We start from the raw sequence: 16117 nt of genomic DNA, 5'->3' as shown, positions 1-16117 counted from the left end.
TTAGCTGTCAATCATTCCTGCCTAGGCAAGAAACTGGAAGAGGTGGAGACACACACAAAATAAATAAAAAACAAAAAACAAAAATCCAGATAATTTCTCCTCTCAGAATCTTTAAAAAGTTGTAGATAAGAGGCAGACCAAACATAAATAATATATATTTATTTTTATTTCTGACCAATAAAAACGCATCGCCACACCTACAGACATTATTAGGGCTGATTTATAATATAAAAAAAAGCTGTAACAAATATTTCCTTTAAAATTGCAACTTTATAACAAATATAAAAAACACACAAAGATAAAATCTGATTGGTAGAAAGTTTTTTGTGCAGTTTCTATAAATGAGCAGAAGAGGGCGTCAGATTTCCTTCTCCCTTCCCATTGGATTTTTAGTAAAGTTACGTTGATGACGTTTCCTTCTCACATGGATTCGTAGCCGGCTTGTGGCGTTGATTTGTGCGCCAGGATGTGAGAAGTTGCTGGACAGATAAAGATTGGATTAGATTTACAAACATTTGCTGATTTAAAAAAAATCTCAGATATATTGAGCTTTTTCTGGGTTCTGGGTTCTAGGTCTGCAGTTGACTTTTTATAGGAAGCAGACAAGACATATAAATATATATAATCTACATTAGGCACAGTGTGAGGGGTGGGCTTTAAAGAGAACCTGTCACTTTGACTTGAATGCAAATATTGGGTCTGTTTGCAGTCTGCACTGATTAATATTGGAGAAGTTGCTGGTCTTTCGGGTAAGACTGGGAATGTCGGGGGTTGGCATTCTCTGGTGCATTGGTTTGTCATCAGGTTTGCCTCCCCTGTATATTTTCGGCAAAGCTGAATCAAGCACAAGACAGCCCCAGGAGGGGCTCAGGGCCCGGTGGATGTCCGGGGACCCAACTACACCCTTACAGTCCTGTAGTATGCCAGGAAAATAGCAGGATTGGTTAGAGCCGTACACTTTCAGTTCTTTCACAATAAAAGATACATTTATAGGCGTCTGATGATGGGGATCTACGGCACTGCAGACCATGCAATCCAAATAATAGGTGGCCACAGCTACTACAAAGCCCAGGGCCCCCTTCTGCCTTGATCGATTTTTAGTTTTTAGAAGGGCCCCTACAGAAACTGATTTATCCACTGAGATCATTACCATGTTCCTTCTTAGTCTGCAAGTGCAATGGCCCTGATTTTTTAAAGCTTTCTAAGTCTGGAGAGGATACACTTTCATCAGTGAAGCTGGGTGATCCAGCAAAACTGAAATAGATTTCTTAAAAGTCATTTGCTATTTGTTTGCAAATGTTTTCAATCCTGGACCAGATCCATTCCAGGTTTGCTGGATCACCAAGCTTCACTGATGAAAGTGTATCCTCTCCAGCCTTGGAGAGCTTTAATAAATCAGGCCTAATGTCTGTGCAGACAAGGTGAATCTTGAGCTGTCCTTTATAATATATATTGAAATATGAGCTGTCCTTTAAGGGAAGACCATTGGTTAATATAACTCCCATTCCCCCCTATGGATTAAATCACTGAGAACCAACCTGCAACTGTTATTAACACCCCAGAGGTCCAGCAGAGGAAGAATGACCACTGGTAGTTGTAGGAGCTATTCAAGACATTGTGAGCCGTTTCCAAAGTGTACACCACCATTCCGATGATCAGGAAAATCGCTGTAACAGATAGGTGACAAAGTTACATTAGCCTGGACTGTGATCTCTGTGATGTACATTAATTTCTACATACAAATCTAGATATCATCTTGTAAAAGTGACAGTGGCATCACTACTGAGCGTATGCAGAAAGAAGAGCTGTGGGAGGGGCCCAGCAGCTCCTCCCACTACTGGCTGCCTACTGAAAACTTTAGGAAGGGGCGGAGACAAGACCAGTCACCCTGCCCAAGGAGAGAGAGCAGCAGTGACTGGTCTGTATTACAGGAAGTTACAGGGATATAGTAATGCACAGATTTAGAAAGAAAAAAACAAAAAGCTCACCAAGAATGCACAAGTCCCTTATATTTCGACAATGTTTGTTTTTTTCACTCATTTATTTCCTGTCTTTTTCACACCCCTTTGTGTTTCTATAAACTACATGGACGACATATCTACTTTCCTGTTGTTGCCAAGGTACTAACAGAGTAACAACCACATCCAGTGCCTGGTATCTCTCTCGCCCTGGCTTGTGATGTGTTGTTGAAGTGTGACAATGCATTTTTTTTATCACAGTCTCACTCATCTCGCTGCAGTCACTAAGCCTTCTTGGATATGCCCTCCATTTATTGGTACAGAGAAGGTTGAGTTGTGCTCTACTTGGCACAGCTGAGATCACTACCCATGGACTATGTGGTCATGTGACTGCTACTTTACAGTGGAATAAAATAAAAAGAACCTTTTAAGATGGTTTTTCTTTTGTTACAAATGTAGTGTAAGCTGATTGGAGACATAGGTGGTTCTGTTTTAACATCTCTTTGCCTTTACAGCACATTTGAGTTGTGAAGCAACAAACAAATAGCAAATACAGCAGCAAGCCGTTCCTCGGGGGCGGGTCCTTACCTGATAGAACTTCCATAGTACCGGCTAAAAGGGAGGCGGTGAACTTTCCGGCATGAAAACTGAGAAATGTGAGGCAGGAAAATAGCATGGCAGATAGGAGCATAACGGTGGACAGGATGAGAAGGGCACGCGTGGCATCAATATACGCTATGGGGATAAGACAAGTGTTAATCAAGAGGAATTCAATCTGGTCCTAAAACCCAAATGCAGAATTACAGGGAAGGAAGGGTAAGAACCTCTGACAGGTTTGCCCTAGCTGGGGCAAAGACTACTGTAATACCCTAACAGAGGTCATAACCCTTCTGCACACTGGCTGCAGTTGGGTTTATATGTTATACATAGAGCTGGCACACATGAACACAAATCTTACCTCTGCCGGTGATTTTAGCACAAACGTTATTGGTACATTGCTGCCAGATACCTTCATGGAAGAGCCCTGACCCAAAATTCACCAGCCAGTAGTCGCTGAGGATGCCAGTGAGCCCCAAAATGAAGCTCAGACAGGAGCAGGTGAGCCCGACAACGTTTCCACACAACATCTTCCTCAGGAACGTCCACAACACCAGATATGTAATCCTGTAGGAAGGGTATCAGATGTCAGAGGTGTGACCTCACAAAAATAAGGGTCAGGGGTGACAATATAAAGGGTAACGTGGTAAGGGGGAACTAGAAAAAGACACCTATCTGAAGTCAACATTCACTGGTATTCCAAGAGATGACCATCACCTGGTTTATTCACTCACAGCCAACAGGTAGGACTGTCATGGGCCTTCGTGCAAAAGGTCCCCACTAAGGTGGTCCTAAAATTCAAAAGACCTTTTCAACATGGGGGAACTCTTGGACTGACCTGTAGGCAACCCCTTCTTTATTTACTATATCCAGTGCCCACAGTACATTAGTATGGTGGTCAATAGGAAGAATTCCTCTTACATTGCTGGCCATTGGGAAGAATGTCACCATTACAGAGAACCAAACAGATCATTGGTGTCAGTTATTGTGACCCGAGAGGCAGAAACTGCTCATTGCTCAAAGAACCCCCAGCAACTTCTTGAGGAACCCTAAGGTTCAACAAGTTCCTGTTTGAGAAACACGGTTTGGACTTTGTCCAATAGACCCCAATCCCAATTTTAGTAGGTTCCTTGGCAATTAGGATTCCCAAAGGGCTTCTGGGAACAAAGAACCAAAGGCAGCTTTTGCACTATACAGTATCTTTTTTTGTCTGGGTTCTTCTGCAAACCCAAAGCTTGACCTCCAGTCCCATCATGTCTCACTCTCCTATCCTAAGATCCCTGGTAGAATTTGTATGTCAGGCTGATTTTTGCCCAATCTGGTTTCCCAAACCATCCTACACATTTTTGACCTTGACCTAAAATATGGGAGAAACCATTCAGGGATCAATGGGACTACCAATGTGGAGATTTCTGGGGTTCATTAACTTTCAGAACTTCAGTAGAACTAAAATGAATAGAATTTTTCAGAAATTTACTTTTATCTTACTTGCTTCAGATATATTTATATAGGAGGACATTTTCCAATCATTATTCCCAGGATAAGGTCGGGCTTGACCTCATAGGGCCTTCTAATTTCCTCTTCCTATTCATTATTTAACTAGGAACACGGGGTCATGCTTACCCTACCACCATGTTGAGCAGGGGGCAAGCCTAAAATTTCTATATAACCTCCAACGTTGATGTTAAATGGGGATTACAGTTTATAACCCCACAAAAAACAGAATGTCAAAGGAGCATAGGTAGGGTGTATCTACAAGTTTTATTTGAATACAGTGGTTGATGTAATGTGGAAGCTCTCTGTTTCTGATTTTTTAAAGCTCTCCAAGACCGGAATAGATAAACTATCATGGGAGAACCTGTGTGATCCAGAAAACTTAAAATGGATCTGGTCCAGGAGTGAAACCATTTGGCAATTTATAACAAAAGATTTTTAAGAAATCTATGCCAAGTTTGCTGGAACACCTAGCTTCTCCCGTGATTGCTGATCCTCTCCAATCTTGTAGAGCTTAATTAAATCATGCCCGATGAAGCGCTCTATCAAGAGTTGAATTCCAACGAGTTTCATTTAATATTATTCCCTCCTAATGAACCAGAGCTGGTAGCTCTTGACCTCATTGGCCTTCTAATCCTCTCTTTTCTATGAATTATCTAAACAGGAACAAAGGGTCATGCTTACACACCACCATGTTGAAGAGGAGGAAAGTATAATAGCTAAGCTCCAACGTGGATCGTACATGGGGATCAGTTAGCAAACTCACAGGGTAACTTTGGTGGAGCATAGGGAGGGTATCTGTCTATGGGAGAAGGGGGTACCCATTAGGAGAACCGGGAAATGGAGTGTTGGAGTACTCAACAGTTCATTGGGAGTATTTTTTGGGAAAGGGTTCTTAGCATGGTAGCGTGGAAGCTCCCTGGTGCACACAAGGAAGGGTCTATCAAGAGTTGACTTCCAATGCGTTTCCGTGAGTTGAGTCCATCATCATTCTTAATAAAATGCTTTAGGACCCTCACTCAGGTCAGAAATTTAGAAATATATGATACTGTAGACAAGTGTTTCTGAACCACAGTTCTGTGGAACCTTGGGGTTCCTCCAGAGGTACCTAATGGTTCCTTTTCTTTCAGGTCAGTTTAATAGATACCAATGTTTTTTTTGGTTATCTGTAGGAGAGGCAGCCTTCCCCCGGACTACCATGCCATGATCTGTGCATATAGTAATCATAGAAGGGGCTCCCTGAAGACCTGAAAGCCATTTCAAGGGTTCCACCTCATTCAAAAGATCAAGTTGTAGATTAACATAGCTTCAAAGGACTTATTACTAAGAATAAAGGAGTAAATACCCCATCCAGGTTCCAACTGTCCCCCAAAATAAGGGAGAACTCTCCTACAACTACTGTTTTCAGTTGCCATAGAACTAAAATATTGTGACAAATCTTTTTTACTATATCTGGAACAGTCTCTAGTGGTTTGTGCTTTTATTCTACATAAACCATCAAGAGAACGGGTCATTTAATAGCTGGCTTGGAGGAAAGAATTCTTTGAAACTTATATTTAAACTTTGTGAATCTTATTGATTTCCTAGAACAGTACAGTGTGACTGCTAACTTTATGCTAGCGGGAGTGTTCTTGTAAAGAAATAACCGCATCTTCTCATCTAAAGCAGCTGCAAACCACAGAGGTGTTAGAAAAAAAGGAAATATCGGTGACAGCTCAGAGTGAGTCACAGTGGTGGTCGGCCTAATTACAATTTGTTTCTTGATGACACCAGAAGATGGTCAGAAACTGTGTATGGGCAACAACAGGTGGTCAGAGACTGCAGACATGCAAAAAGAAATGGTCAGAGACTGCAGACATGCAAAAAGAAATGGTCAGAGACTGCAGACATGCCAAAAAAAATGGTCAGAGACTGCAGACATAAAACAAGTGATGGCCAGGGACTGCAGACATTGGAGATGGAAGGGATGATAAGAGAATGTAGGTATAAAACACAAGATGGTCAGAGATTGTAAACATGAAATAAAAGCTGGCCAGAGACTATAAACATGCTGTACATTTTTTGGAGATAGGGAGTATTCTTTAGGAGAGGTTCATAGACTAGAGACACATTACACACTGCTTGGCATGCAACAAGAGATGGTCAGTGTAGCTGGCCAGCTAAAACCTGTCCTAGGTTATTAGTGCAGTATATTCTGTATACACCTAAACTTGCCAATAACTCCACTATACAGCTCATATGCTCATATGTTTAAGCTAGACACAGAGTTATCATTGTATTTTATGATTGTGAATGTTTATAACAGTTATATATGCATTTTGTTAATATAGGCAGAAAAAGAAAATATACCTTTAAGAGGCATTATCTAGCTAAGAGAGATAAGCCAATCACAGTGAGTCTTACACTATGCAGAGGCCTCAACCAATCACAACCAGCCTTACACTGTGTTCTATGGGGAAATTCCCTAGCAAACCATGCTGTATTCAGCGTGCTAACAGAGAGAGAGAGAGAACAGAGAGAGAGAGAACAGAGAGAGAGAGAGAGAGAACAGCAAGAGTTCCAGCCAGAGAGTTCCATAAGAGTAGACAAAAGGCCAAAAAGGTATTTAATGCAGTTATATAGATTACTGTAGTTTAATAGTGATTGGGACTGTCTGCTGAACCTGTCATGTGTTTGCTTGCAGTTCCACCATTATCAACATTATCAACACCATTATCAACATTATTAGTAGCATTATTACCAGCATCATAAACATCATAAACAACAGCATTATTATCTTCAGCATCAGTATCATTACCATCACCAGTATCAGTATCAGTATTATTATCATTATCATCAAAACTTCAACCATCATTTTGTGATACTTTATTCAACACATGTTTGTACATAGACTTACTGTGAAACAAGAGATGGTCAGAGACTGCATGCATTAAACAAGAGATGACCAGAGACTGCAGGCTTGAAACAAGAGATGGTCAGAGAGTGCAGGCATGAAACAAGAGATGGCCAGACACTGCAAGCATCAAACAAGAGATGACCAGAGACTGCAGGCTTGAAACAAGAGATGGTCAGAGACTGTAGGCATGAAATAAGTGATGGGCAGAGACTGCAGGCATCAAACAAGAGATGGTCAGAGACTGTGAGCATGAAAGAAGAGATAGCCAGAGACCGCAGACACAAAAACTACAGGGCGGAAAACAAGGGCTGGTCAGAGACTGTGAACATGCTAAAAGGGTTTTGGGAGATTGGAAGAATTCCGGGAAGGGGCACACAATAAAATTGACAATGCACAGATCTTCGAGAATCAACATACAAAAGAACAGAATTCCTCCCCAGTCTCCTGACCTTACATATCTAATATAAAGAATTCTCCTTTAGATGCCCCTTTCCTGCACCATGCAATCTAGATTATGAAAACTTGAACCAACATGGAGCCATTGGTTTACCAATCCAATTTCTAGTCGCACTTGGCCATTGAAGCGAAGCCAACACCTGATTGTCAGAAACATCTAAAGCTTTGCTCCAGTTTCCATCTCCTAGTCTCTGCATGAATTATATATTAAGATATTTCTACGTGTAAAGGAGAGGTACCTTGTATGCCGAGAGCTTCGTCTTCCTCTACGCTTCCTGAGTGGTCTGATGAGCTCTCGTCTGGTTCAGGGTCTCATGTCAGTTGGGGGAGAAGCTACAAAAATGACTTCATCGCCTGTGGTTGGGAACTTCACACATAGAGATTGCTTTGATTGGGCTCAGAAAAATATCACTCAATATGTATTCATAAGTGAAGTTCAGCCTAGGATAGTGTGAAAACATTATGATTGAGGTGAAAACAGAAGTAACAGTTTACTTGCAAAAAACAACACTGCAATGTATCACCAATGGTTGTACATTATTGGTTATTATTATTATTGGTTAATGGTTATTATCAAAGCCTAAAGTACATCTCAGCTGAATGGTTGCTGAAGTTCTGCATATTACTTTAGTTAGGTAGGTGTAGGTGACAAATGTCACCCCATAATAAAAGAAAGTGCCTGAACATGTCAGGATTGCCAGATATTTTTTTCATAAAAGTTGCAGATAATGAAATATTGGAGCCTGGATTAACATCTATATAAACTCCATGCAGATGTGGAAAATGAAGGGAATATAAGTATCTGGATTCAACTTCTCATTAGTCTTCAGTAGCCTCCTGTATAGAAAAGCTGAAGGAGAAAATAGGAAAAGAGAACAGAGAGATCAAAGGGAAGAGCTGCAGCTGCACCTCGGGGGCGGGAAAGTGACCAAGCTGTATTGCTTAAAGCAGATCTAACATCAAACGTTTCACTTTATATAAACCAGTGAATAAACACATGGGAAAAAAAGTGTTTATTTTGTTGTTTTTTAACTTTTTTTTGACAATTGAAGGGGAGACTCCTCCCCTTCTGTCCTTACTGCCACGACAGTAAATTCTAAGTAGGAAGCTCAGAGCCTCCTGCTCGGGCTGCTCCTCCTGCACATGCGCAATCTTGGAATGTAAAAGTACTGATCTCACACATGCACAGTAAATTAGCATTTTTGTTTTTTACATTTTCAGAAAGAAACATCGCTCAGTCTCACGCCTGTGCAGTGCACGATTGCGTAACATAGGAAAAAGAAAGCAGAAGAAATGTGGGATGGTGCGGGACTGACTGTAATAAAGGTGCGTACACACTTGCAATTTTTATCGTTCCAATCGAACGACGAACGATCGATTGGGCAAAAAATCGTTCGTAAAAAAGTAACCAACGACGCCGACGAACGAGGAAAGTCGATGGAAACGAACGACCGGACCGTCGGATCGGATTGGACGACGATCGTTGAACATCGTTCGTGTGTACGGTCGTTCGTTGATCGTCCATGTTCAGAGCATGCGTGATGAACGAACGTCCGTTCACTTTCCTGTCGTGCACATAGTTCCTCTATCGCTTAAACGATCGTATCTATTGTGTGTACAATATCTACGAACGATCGTGTCGTTACCTCTATGTGCAGGATCGGTGCTATACGATCGTTCGTATATATCGTGCAGGAACGTTCGTCGTTCGTTTTCCGACGATAATAATTGGAAGTGTGTACGTAGCTTTAGATTGCAGAGGGATCAAGGGCTCATCCAAAGTAAAAGTAAACAGTATTTTTTTTTATCTTTCTTTACTAAAAGTCCCCTTCAGTTCCAATGCAAGGTCAAGACAATTAGCTTGATGTCCTGTGGTTTAATTTCTTATCTCCTACATTGATGAGCTAAATTGTGCAATTTTCTGATGTGTTGCAGCTCTGTATAAAAGCATAAAAGGGTTGTAAAAGTGCACTGTAGCAAAAATGGTAAATGAATAGAGGATTTTCTCTAATGAAAAAAAAATTCTGGAAAATTTTCTGGAAGGCGCATCACCCAATCTCATGGAAGATCGGATGAAATTGGAAGAACCCGGAAGAAGAGGAAGAAGATGGGGTGCCTGGTGTCCAGCCGGCTCCGGAACAAACAGCACAGGACAGACTGGACTAGGATCGTGTAGGGGTCAACATCTTACCACCTGTAAAGGTAAGTGTTTTTTAATTATTGTTCCAATTTAACTGGAAAAAAAGTAACTTATGGAGATTTTTTTGGGAGTTTTTTCGGCTTTAAATAAAATTGTATAGAAATACAAAAAATGAACTAAAACCTGCAATTTCCCATGCATATATTTTGCTATATCTGGTGTCTCCATTACTCCTCTCATGAACATACTAATTACATTTTTAAAAACTTTTGGTTTTATTGGATCGTTTTAAAAATAATGATTCCATATCTCACCCCCACCCCACCCCCATCCTGCTTTGGGCTTTTCAAGTCTTCACCCCTTACTATATGTGGAGTTGTCACAGCTTCCTCTTGGTCTTCCCCACCAGTCACCCTGGATTGAATAAATGAGCACCTGGAATTAATCTGGTTCAGGATTGAAAACATTTGCTAATATCAGGGTTTTCTGGATCACCCAGCTTCACTAATAAAACTATATCCTCTCTAGCCTTGGAGAGCTTTAAAAAATCAGGCCCAAAGAGTCATCATTGAGTCCCCGTAGTCCTTTATTAAATCCAAGGTGATCATAACTGGTGGGGATGACCAACATATGATTCTACACCTGCATGAATGGATGAAATTAAATTTGATGAATGAAAGGGGTGGCCAGGGGCAGTCGGGCTGGGGAGTAAAAGGCTAGATGATGCTGGATGCCCTCAAGCCAGCAAATGATAACTTGCTGCAGATATTTCATGTACATTGAAAGAAACTCAAAGTGTGCAGTGAAATCAGAGTAAGTAGATTCAGTATAATGGATGAACCTGTAGGACTGTAAGACCGGCAAGATCTTGTAATGTGAGTGACCTCAGGGTTCCAAATGACAATAGCCGGGAAGGGTTGAAACTAGCATAGTAAAAGATCTATATATAAAAGTTTAGATCCGCTGGATCTAATATTTCCGTACGTCTCAGTAATTTACTAACAAGGCACTATTGCTATTACACAATATACCCTTTTGCAAAAAGACCAACTTCCTTTATTTCAGGTCTTCTTGTCTTGTCCATTGCTTAACTGATTGCTCACATACTGTAAATTCATGTTAATTCTCGTACATTGGGAACGTGACAGCACAAAGCTTGTAGAACTGCAACTGGAGATACAAATAAAGACAAGGTAAGAGGAAATATGTCATTAACTCTACGGTAGTAGGAGCTGGTAGACTTTACATTCAAGGTGATGGGTGTTCAATGGAGAATGGTGTTCTATGGAGTTGGCCTTAACTATCTCCATTCTTCTTGGAAGGCTTTTGGAGGGTGTCTGTAGGAATTTGTCCATTCTGTGAATTCAAGTACTGATGTTGGATGAGAAGACCTGGCTCACGATTGTCTTTCAATTTCATTAAAGGTGTTCAGTAAGGTTGAGGTTGGGCCTCAGTGCAGGACACACCAAACTGGTCCCACCATGTCATCATTGAGCTGGTCTTGTCTCACAGCCATGCTTGAACCAAAAAAGAGAGGCTTCACCAAACTGTGACCACAAGGTTGGAAGTCTAAAATGCCCTTGTGGGCTGGAACGTTGAGTACTCTTCAATAGAAACCCCCGAGCTCAATAAATTGGAATGCTTTTCGCAATATAATGCAGATGTAGATTGATCACTGTATTAAAATAATGCAGATCAAGTCAAAATTTTCTTGACGTTTAGCACATTGAATGGTTTTAAACTTTTGGTTTTCACAGACACCCTCCAAAAGCCTTTCAAGAAGAACGTAAATAGTTATATCCAACTCCATATAACACAGGATGACCTTTATTTGAAAGCAAATAAAGTTCAGGGGGAAATACCAGGAAGTGTTCATACGTCACTAAGCGTACTTGCACTTAACATAAAACTATATCTGATGCCAGGTCCTCTTTAGGTTCATATGTTCCAGTCTACGGGCTCCCTAGATAATATTTTTTGTACTATACTTTTTATTTTTCATGTTTTCCATGCCCAGGTCTAATTCCAAAGATGATCCACCTCAATTGGGCCGTTGGCATTTCATGCTTTCAGGTGTTCATCAGCATCCTTGCAGGGGTGACTGCATTCACATCCTACTGGGGAGTCATCCCATCCAAGTCCTCACACTTCGGCTTGATTGAAGAATGTCCAATGGATAGGAATTCCGATTGTAATTTAGTAGGTTTGACAGGTAAGATATCTCTATCTTGCTGAGGGCTTGACTAGAATTAGAGTGGAAGATATAAATTGAACAATCAATACTAATGCAACATCAGCTACATATATTTAGAACAATAAGGCATCGTTGGGGGCCATGTAAAGTAAAAGTGTCCTTTGGCCCCCATCCCTAAAGGCATTATTCAACAAGGTTGACCTGGTGGCTATCACTCATGCCTGGGTCCTAGGTTTGAATCTTGGCCAGGGCACAATCTGCATGGAGTTTGTATCTTCTCCCTGTGCTTGTGTGGGTTTCCACAGGGCACTCCGGTTTCCTCCCACATCCCAAAAATTTGCACTTGGTTGAAACCATTTGTCTTGCGTTAATGTTGGGTCACCAACACACAGGTACATGATCTAATGATTGGGAAACCTATTATGGTTGCCTTTGGACCCCCAAGTCAGCTTAGTAAGGGGATCCATGCCCCAACCCCTTGCCCACATATCCCAGGCCCATTGCCACCTGACAACAATACGTTATGTATTAAGAAATAGGTGTGTGTCCGAAAGAGGGTTACCCAACAAATTATGTTAGTTTATATTTCCAAGCCAGTTATAGTAGAATAAGTATAAGGGGAGCAAAAAGTGTCTTTTAACGCCAAACTAGTACTGTTAAAATGAAAACAAACTAGAAAATATATTCATTACAACATAACAATTGTAGTAACAAAAAGTACCATACAGTCAATAGACAATGTTTTTTGAGCTTCTTACACCTATATCATTAGGCACAGTTATCAAGAGCACTTAATAATAATTAAATAATGGTAAGTTAAAGTCTTTTCCAGCACATTTCGCATATTTGCTTCCTCAGGGGAAACTGGGACTCACACTGTCTGTGTTATAATAAACACAATGGACAGAAGATCAGTTTGAATATAAGATAATACATTTCAAAAATAATAATAAACAATTTGTACATTGAATATTATACAGAAAAAGAAAACTGAAAACCATGTGACTAATTAATTTATTATTAGATATATCAGAAGCTTTGTATATGTCTTGACATATGGTAAATATATAGGATTCAATTCGAATTATGAAAAGGAAATAAGTTTTAAATTGTATTAAATTCAATATCATGTATGTAGATTATTAACATTCTATTGTTGGCACTTACTTGATGATAGGTAAATAGAACAATTTGTAGTTATCCCCAACTGTACCCTTAATAAAAGCCAATAAATGGCATGACTTATCTTTTCGCAAACCATTGATAATCACTCAGAATAATTGATCTTTTGATTAAGCAAACTAAAAATGGTGGCCTTTGGACCCCCAGGTCAACTCAGTAAGGGGATCTATACCCCAACCCCCTACCCACATATATATGGCCACATTCTGCAAAAGAATATTAAAACAATGCAGGGGTAATGACATTGATTTATTTTTTCTTTAAAGGTGACGTCATAAACCTTCTATCCGCTGTCATGGTTGTGGGGATAATCACTTCATTCCCATACTGTATTGTGGAAATGGTCAAGGGTTTGAGATGCCATCTATTTCTCTGCTTTGTGTCAGGCCTGATGGGTAAGATATTGTTATTTATTATAGACGTTTAATCTAATAAGACCCCCAAGTTACCCGAATGAAACTGTTTCTGGAAAAATAGCCACTATATGGAGAGCTGACCATTGCACCTACATGAGCCCAGACATCTAAAACCATTACGTTGAGTATAGATTTGCACCTCCCCATCCCTGTGCCCACCTAACCCAAAAAAAATATATCAAAAGTATAGATGTTGGCGACCTGGCTTGTATTTGGTGTTGCAATTCATCCTAAAGTATATGGTAGGGTTGAGGTCAGAATTCTGGGCAGGAGACCCTAGTTTAGTGTTTCTCGTCCTTTTTAACATGGGGAAACACTTAAAATATCTTTCAGGTGTTTAGAGAACCCATTCTATAATTATTATATCCACAGCTCACAGTACATTAATATGCTGGTCATTGGGAAGAATTATTCCTACGTTGATGGCCATTGGGAAGAATGTCACCCTTACAGATAGCCAAAAAGATCATTGGGGTCACTTAAACTGACCAGAAAGTCACAAACTGCTCATTGCTCAATGAACCCCCAGCAACCCATGGAGGAATCCTGGTGGAGAACCACTGGTTTAACCTGCAAAGGTTCCATCTGATTTTCAGAAGCGTTCTACATCTGATTTTTTTTCCTTCACAGCTATCCTGGCTTTCGCGGCAATGATTCATGCAATTGTCATTTTCTCCAGCGTCCCCCTATACTTCTATTATTCCTGGTCCTTCGGATTGGGATGGCTGACGGTGATCTTAGCAGTTGGATCTGGTATGAAATATTCAAAGCACATCCTCACCTATTTTTTCCAATGTTGGCCAACAAGCAATATATATGATTGGTTGTGGTGTTGGACAGGAAGGCGCCATTTTTAGGTCGGTCAACTAGCATTGTGTTGTAATTTGTAGCAACCACTTGTCACACCCATTGTGGTTTCTATCTACTATAGAAGACAAACAAGAACATTGGTTGAATTGATTAGCCATATTTAATGGGCTTGATATCAGGAGTTTGCATATTTCCATTTTTGTGGCAGTGCATTTTTCATGATTTTTTTAACAGGGATGCAACACATTAGAATTTTGCACAACAATACTAATTTTTAGCACCCTAGTGCAGCCGGTTTCTATATATTGAAGCCATAGGATGTGAAGCTATTCAGGCATGGCCAGAAGGAGCAGCCCGAAGCCTCCTGGGATATGTCCTCCAGTGTCACTGTCTGTATTCTATTTAATGTACAGCACTGCCTAATATGTTGGAGCTAAATAAATCCTTTTTATTAATAATAATAATAATAATAATGATAATATTATTAATACTAATATGTGAGGTACGGTATGTATGCCAGGAGGCTGTGTGCTTCCTATTCATTCTTCAGTGCCGCGGCAGTAAAGAGGGAAGGGGAGGAGTTCTCCCCAAAAAATAGAAAACCCCTCACCTTTTATATAATTATTATAATGTTAAAAATATGGTGATATATCTGCTTTATGGTACATGTAACCCCTTACCCAATGCCATTTATGGGGGTCATTCATAAAGCAGTGAAATGGTAAGCTTTGTACATATATAAAACTTATTGGTGGACATTACTGATGCTGTGCCGGCTTTCGGAGGGGCATGTAAAGTATTTTTGTAAAACTTGCGTGAACAAAAGAAAAAACCAATAATGAAAAAAAAGTCAAATGACTGTCTCTCCTCCAATGACGGAGCTCTCTCAGTTGTGTTTATTTGTACATTTCTTCTTCTGTGTTCCAGGAGTGTTGAGCTATTTTACCCGTGACAAAACAACTACAGACCTTCAAATATCCACAGCAATGCAGGGAAACCAAATGGCAGCTTAAATATACTCCATCACTGGCAGAACGCCGGAGACCCTGTGAAAGGAAAGGATTTCTTGAAGAACACCTTGTAAAAAGAACTTTATTCCTTGCTTCATCCATTTCAATAAAACTGCTTTCATCCTTTGTTTTCATCACAATATCTTATTTAAACACGGTGGTGTCATCATTGGGTCTCTATGCTTCTTTATGCAATGCAGGTGGATCATATTTAGTAAGAGGGTTTGGCTCTTCTCCAAAGCTTATCTCTATTGCAAGGGGTGGGAACACTTTCGGAAGGCAATTACAAATCTACAAATAATTAAATGCCTTGATGGGTGAATGTCAGTCTGGAGGAGTGGGCATTCGTAGGCTCAGTAACATTCATATACAGCATGGTGGCTCTGTGGTTAGCTCTCTGTCCTGTGCAGCGCTAGGTCCCAGGTTCAAATCTCGGCCAGGATGCTATCTGCATGGAGTTTGCAGGTTCTCCCCATGTTTGTGTGGGTTTCCTCCCATATTCAAGAAAAATGCAGTTAAGGTAATTGGCTTCCCCTCAAAATTGTCCTTAGACTGTAATAAAGACATATGACTATGGTAGGGACATTAGATTGTGAGCTCCTTTTGAGGGACAGCTAGTGACATTGTAACTATGGACATTGTACAGCGCTGTGTAATATGTTGGCACTATATAAATACTGTGTGATAATAATATGCGATGCTGGAGCTCCATGCTTTGAAGAACTAAAATCCAAAGACAAGGGCCCCAAGTCACAGAATTGGCCAAATTTATCTGCAGGTTCTCATGCTCAGAGCTCACCTTATGCTCAGAGAAAAGTGGAGGTGACCCATTTCAAAAACGATGAGTAGATCCAAATTAATGGAAAGCTGAAGATGCAAATCCTAATTATTTTCTGTGAAAATGCAGAATGAAAGGACATTTTGAGCATATTTTGAGCATACAAAAATGTTTTGATGGTGGTGG

The 16117-nt window shown here is 40.3% G+C and overlaps 2 protein-coding genes across 3 annotated transcripts; one reads left to right on the top strand and one right to left on the bottom strand.

Moving 5' to 3' along the window:
• Positions 1–148: 148 nt before the first annotated feature.
• Positions 149–7777, bottom strand: LOC140340865 (lens fiber membrane intrinsic protein-like). Its single transcript, XM_072426285.1, has 5 exons — positions 7641–7777; positions 2917–3122; positions 2547–2693; positions 1539–1667; positions 149–479 (listed from the first exon to the last, which is right to left on the bottom strand). The coding sequence occupies exons 2-5, from the start codon at positions 3083–3085 to the stop codon at positions 421–423; spliced, it is 504 nt and encodes a 167-aa protein (XP_072282386.1). The 5' UTR covers positions 3086–3122; positions 7641–7777; the 3' UTR covers positions 149–420.
• A 1396-nt stretch (positions 7778–9173) lies between these two features.
• Positions 9174–15293, top strand: LOC140340863 (uncharacterized). 2 transcript variants are annotated; one of them, XM_072426283.1, is made up of 5 exons: positions 9300–9603; positions 11559–11753; positions 13184–13312; positions 13964–14086; positions 15071–15293. In XM_072426283.1, the coding sequence occupies exons 1-5, from the start codon at positions 9462–9464 to the stop codon at positions 15154–15156; spliced, it is 675 nt and encodes a 224-aa protein (XP_072282384.1). In that variant the 5' UTR covers positions 9300–9461; the 3' UTR covers positions 15157–15293. The 2 variants fall into 2 exon arrangements, with proteins under 2 accessions (XP_072282385.1, XP_072282384.1); XM_072426284.1 differs by lacking the exon at positions 13964–14086 and having other exon boundaries at positions 9174–9603.
• Positions 15294–16117: the final 824 nt, after the last annotated feature.

Source organism: Pyxicephalus adspersus, chromosome 11, assembly GCF_032062135.1.
Source record: "Pyxicephalus adspersus chromosome 11, UCB_Pads_2.0, whole genome shotgun sequence".
In the NCBI taxonomy this organism is placed as follows: Eukaryota; Metazoa; Chordata; class Amphibia; order Anura; family Pyxicephalidae; genus Pyxicephalus; species Pyxicephalus adspersus.
This window is presented reverse-complemented; position numbering and strand designations above follow the sequence as displayed.